Source organism: Seriola lalandi, unplaced genomic scaffold, assembly GCF_002814215.2.
Source record: "Seriola lalandi dorsalis isolate HSWRI2012SDOR001 ecotype SW California unplaced genomic scaffold, Sedor1 jcf7180002054181, whole genome shotgun sequence".
NCBI lineage: Eukaryota > Metazoa > Chordata > Actinopteri > Carangiformes > Carangidae > Seriola > Seriola lalandi.
The window spans coordinates 14696-19895 of record NW_019524734.1 but is presented as its reverse complement, the minus strand read 5'-3'; the positions used below and the strand labels follow the sequence as shown (position 1 = coordinate 19895).

At 41.0% G+C, this 5200-nt stretch overlaps 1 protein-coding gene across 1 annotated transcript in view; it reads right to left on the bottom strand.

Moving 5' to 3' along the window:
• pappa2 (pappalysin 2) overlaps positions 1-3864 on the bottom strand; it is a 40289-nt gene extending 36425 nt beyond the window's left edge. Inside the window, exon 1 of the mRNA XM_023403712.2 lies at positions 3555-3864. Within this exon, the coding sequence (XP_023259480.2) occupies positions 3555-3775 (221 nt within the window). The 5' untranslated portion in view covers positions 3776-3864. The remainder of the gene's footprint in view (positions 1-3554) is intronic.
• Positions 3865-5200: the final 1336 nt, after the last annotated feature.

Here is a 5200-nt window from a genome sequence, read left to right as displayed (position 1 = left end):
CCCCCCCCCCCCCCCCCCGACAAGTCAACGCTACATTAATCCTGATGGATTCTACAAACAGCGGCTCTCTGGATCGCGGCAACAAAAGTGGAACTTGTACTTACAGTGGCTTCTATCTGTAACCTTGCAGTATCCAGTGACCTTAGAGCCCAACAGCAGGAAGTGTGTGTAACGATACCTTCGCTCCAGTGTCAGGACTATTGACCTGTTTTGGTGGGCTGCGTCTATAAAAAGAGCCTCCTCCCTGTTTGCAGGCACAGAGCTGCTGCTTCAGTATCCTCCTGGTACACAGATCAGCTCAGCATCTGAGGTGTGTCCAGTTTCTCCAGACTCCACAAATTTCCTTTATTAATTATGGATCAGATAAGTGAAGAATTTGAAAAGCTCCCCTCCGGCTATTTATCCGTACTGTATCTATATTTGTCAATATTCTCCAACCATCTGCCCCCATTCCTTTTCTCTCTCTCCGCTCACTCCTTCAGGATATTTATGTTGAGGTTTAAGTTTCACTTCCACTTCCTCCCTTCATGTCTAATTTCCTCTTAAACTATAAACAAAATTAGCATAAAGCATTTTTTTTTGTTTTCAGAAAAGTTGCATAAATGCATTTGACTTTTCTTTTTCTTCTTTATTATCAGTAAATACTAAGTAGTTAAGGAGGCTGCCCGAGGAGTAGCAGGCGTCCCAAAAGTGATAGCAGGAATCACAAGTGCTACTGCCAGCAAACAAACCGTCTCCATGGAAACTGTGAAATTTTACTGCTGTAAAATCTCTTTCATTGTTGCAAATTCCTTAACTTTCTTTCCTTAACAATGCAAACCATTAAAGAGATTCCGTGCAACACCCTTAAGTAACTCCCTGAGCTAAGGAGAAATTAAAAGTGTCATACTTGAGTAGAAAACTTAAGGTGTCTTGCGCAACCAGCCCCTGGAGAATACTCCACACTGTGCGCACTCCAAGAAAAAAAATAAATGCTTTGGCAACAAGTTTGTACAAAATTTTGTGCAACCATGTCTGAAGGCAGAGGTGTTTACAGCTGTCCCAGAAGGCCAAACTCAGGGGGGGGGGGGGAACACACACACTTCCAAACACCTTCATGCTGTTGCAGTCAGTTATACACACCAAAAGTGATGATAGTAGTTGTGTGAAGTATGAAAAAGATACTTTTTGTTGGCGAAACTTGTTAGACGCAGACCTTGCACCCCCATGTCAGACAGATGTGTGTGTGTGTGTGTGTGTGTGTGTGTGTGTGTGTGTGTGTGTGTGTGTGTGTGTGTGTGTGTGTATGGGGGGGGTTTAGATGTAGTTTGACCATCTGACTGTCTTAACTAAAAAAGTGTCAATCTGACTTTCACACCCACTTCATGCAGTGATTGTCCAGCTGTGCAGGGTCAGGGTCAGGGTCAGGGTCAGGGTCAGGGTCAGGGTCAGGGTTTTCTCTCTTGTTACATACACCTATTTCTGTCACTTAAACATGCATGCAACCAAGTGCAACAGTATTAATGTCTTCCAGGAGAGACTATCTGAAAGTGTGCAGCATTTTCCCCACATTTAAATGATATTGGTTGGGGATAGTGATAAGCTTCAGGTTAGGATGAGGAGAAACAAATATGGAGAGGAAAACAGACTTCACCCCACTCAGATCACTTGTGAGTTCCTATCTGGTCAGACAGGATGTCATACGATCTAGTTTTGATCAAACATACCCCGTCCCAAACTGTCCCCATCCTCACTGAAGCCAAAATGATGATTTCTTCTCTCCTCTTTTGTGTTGTTTTATTCATATAAACTTCATTCATTGGTTCATTCATTTGTTTCAAAATTAGGTTTTCCTTCAACGTACAATCACAGAATACCTGATTAACAAAGATATCTGAAACACTTAGGAATAATTGCAGTCTCAAGCATCAAGTTAGGTGAAAATATTTTTGTTAATTTTGTTAATTTTATTTTGTTAACAGTCCTACTTGTCTCTCTCTCTCTCTCTCTGTTCCTCTTAGTCAGCCTGTGCTGACCACGGTGCAAGTTCAGCAGGAGGAAACGGCTGAGGACTTGATCCAAGCAGTTACTGGTGTTTATGGCCTCTGCTGCTCACATTTGGTTCATATTCAAAAAAGGAAGAAAAAAAAAAGTCTGCTTCTGCTTACTTCGCTTCACCTCTTCGGTGCTGTCGTCTCCCTCTGTCCCCCTTACCTTCCCTCACCCCTCGCCTCTCCTTCCCTCACCCACATTATCCTCCACTTTAAGTTTCATTTCTTCTCTTCAAACCTCTCTTCCCCCCACACCTCTGTTTTGTGTCTCTCTGTGCTTATCTACATCTTTTCCAATTCCCTTTGCCTCCACTCTCACTCCTCTTCTTTTTCATCCTCTCTTCCCCCATTATCCCACCCTCTCTTGCTCTCTCCTTTTTCTTCCAAACTCATTGCTCTCAAACACTCTCTTCTCCTCACATCAACCCCTCTCTGCCCTCCTCAGTCCCACATAACTTAATTCCCATCGGTTCTTACATCTTTTTGCACTTAGACACAGCTTGTGTAACATAGGAGACGTGTTCCCTGAAAAATAAACTGTTTCTGAAGCTGTGTCCACCGAACATCTGCCCCGCTCTGTAAAACAGCAACAGCTTCTCAGAAACTCAGAATGCCACAACATTTGAAATCAGCCCCAAATGATCTGCAATCATGTGACACAGCAGTCATAAACTGGCAGGTTCTTATCAGCTTTGGTGCAAAAGTTGTATAACAAGGGATGAGAGTAGAGAGATTTAAGGGTATTTTCAGGGAGGGCTGCTTTTTGGTGAGATAAAAACCAAACTGGCTTGTGGCTTTATATTTGGATTCCGGTAATCATTTGGACACCCCACAGTACGAGACAGGAAACAAACTGACTCAACTTAGCCCTGAAACTTCAGCATGCTTTTGATTGAGTATATGCTTGTTGAAACAGATTTGGATCGGTAGCCGCAGCTCGGCATCCCCATGTTGGAAACATTTGTGTTCTGAGCTTTTCAAACAGAACCAGACCCAAACACTTTTAAGAGATGAGCAGATGAGCAGATCTGAGGACACACACACACACACACACTCACACTCATAGGTATGCTGTGGAATTTATACTCCATCTTGGCTCTGAAAAACATTTTTTTTTTCTTTCACCCTCAGTCTTATTTCCCTCTGAACTGCTGATGTCTGACAAGCCGGTGTGTGAGTGTTTCTTTGTGTCTGTGTATCCAGCATTAGCAGTGGGCACTGCGTCCATGATATAAATATTCATCCACACCTGAGAGAAAACCAGACTCTGGAACTCGCCTCAAGTGGAGCCCTGAGTATTTTAAGGTGGTTTGGGTGGAAAAAACACCTGTCAATTCCCGTTATGCATTGTGGTTGCCTCTTGCAAAGCAAATCCCTGCCTGATTTATGAACAAAGAATGTCTGTACAACCACATTTCGGGTTGATATAACATTATTGAGTGAAGGTAATTTGCTTATACTCCAAAAAAGCCCTGAAAACATGAAAGCAAAGTAATCTTAGCTGAGTGAACATTTAACATTTACCTGTCAGTGAATGTCTGCTGAGTCTGGGGCAATGAGGGTTTGCCGGTGAAGGGCGGCTGCCGCTGAATCCAGTACAGCAGAGGCTGGCAGCCAGAGCACAGCGGGCTGCCGGTGCCTGAGGACAACATGGCTGCATCGATCTCCATCTTCTCATCAAAGGTGCAGAGTTTTATTGCGGTGATGGCGACACTGTGAGTGTCAAGCCGCAAGGTGAGGGGCATGTCACAGAAGACATGCTGGGGTCCAAGGTTAATGCTTTTGCCCGTATCAGTTATCAGCTCTACGTTGGCTATGGCTGGGTTGTCTGGAAAATGATAATAGAGACGGATTAGATAAATACTGTATGTAATCTGATAGAGATCATAGAGACCAAGGGCGTAGGTTTGCTCTCAACATTAGTAGGGACGCAACAACCCCGCCATCTCTCCAAAACAAAAAGATTGGCTTTAATACTGTCAACCAAACAGTTCATTAACATACGTGGTCTGAATTTACATTCAGGAATGCACATACATGAATGTAATATATGTACTGTACATGTGTTGAATTTCAATGTGTGAAATATATGTACATATGAAGTAAAATCATGTTTGTATTTAAAGTATAGCCTTTTTATGTAAAACGTACGTATGACTCGGCCGTAGGATCTTTCTGTGTGGAGTTTGCATGTTCTCCCCGTGCAAGTGTGGGTTCTCTCCGGGTTCTCCGGCTTCCTCCCACAGTCCAAAGACATGCAAAATGGGGATTAGGCTAATTGGATACTCTAAATTGACCATAGGTGTGGCTGTGAGTGTGAATGGTTGTCTGTCTCTATGTGTTTGCTCTGCGATGGACTGGCGACCTGTCCAGGGTGTACCCCGCCTCTCGCCCGAAAAGATGCTGGGATAGGCTCCAGCCCCCCCGCGACCCTACTAGAGGATAAGCGGTAGAAAATGAATGAACGTACGTATGAAACCTCTTAGAAATTGGAACAATGTCATATATTGACATATATGTCTAGCTAAGAAAAACATGTATTTTACCATGACTGTTTATATTATAAACATGTGTTACATAAATATATATCCATCCCAAAGCCTGTCAATATATGTTTATATTATATATGTAAATATAAAAAAGAAACTTATATGTTTAAATTTCAATGAGAAATTATTTTTAAAAACTCATATACAAACATGTCATAAGGCATTAAGATGTAAAAAAAAAAATATATATATATATATATCATATTAAGGAATAAAGACGAGTATAGTAAATCATAAAAAAGTCATACTATAGTGAGGCAAAAAAATGTCAAAAAACCTCATACTATATTGAGACATAAAAAAGTTTTAAAAAGTAAACCATAGTAAGGCTTTAGGCATAAAATTGTCAAAAATGTCATATTGTGGTAATGCATAATAAATTTAAAAAGATGTCATATTATAATAAGGCATAAAAATGTAAAAAAAAATATCATAATATAGTAACACATAAAAATTTCAAGAAAAACGTCATAGTATAGTAAGGCATAAAAATGTCAAAAAACGTCATAGTATAGTAAGGCATAAAAATGTGAAAAAAAACGTGATAGTATAGTAAGGCATAAAGTTGTCATGGTATAATGAGGCATAAAAATGTCAAAAAACGTTATAGTATAGCAAGGC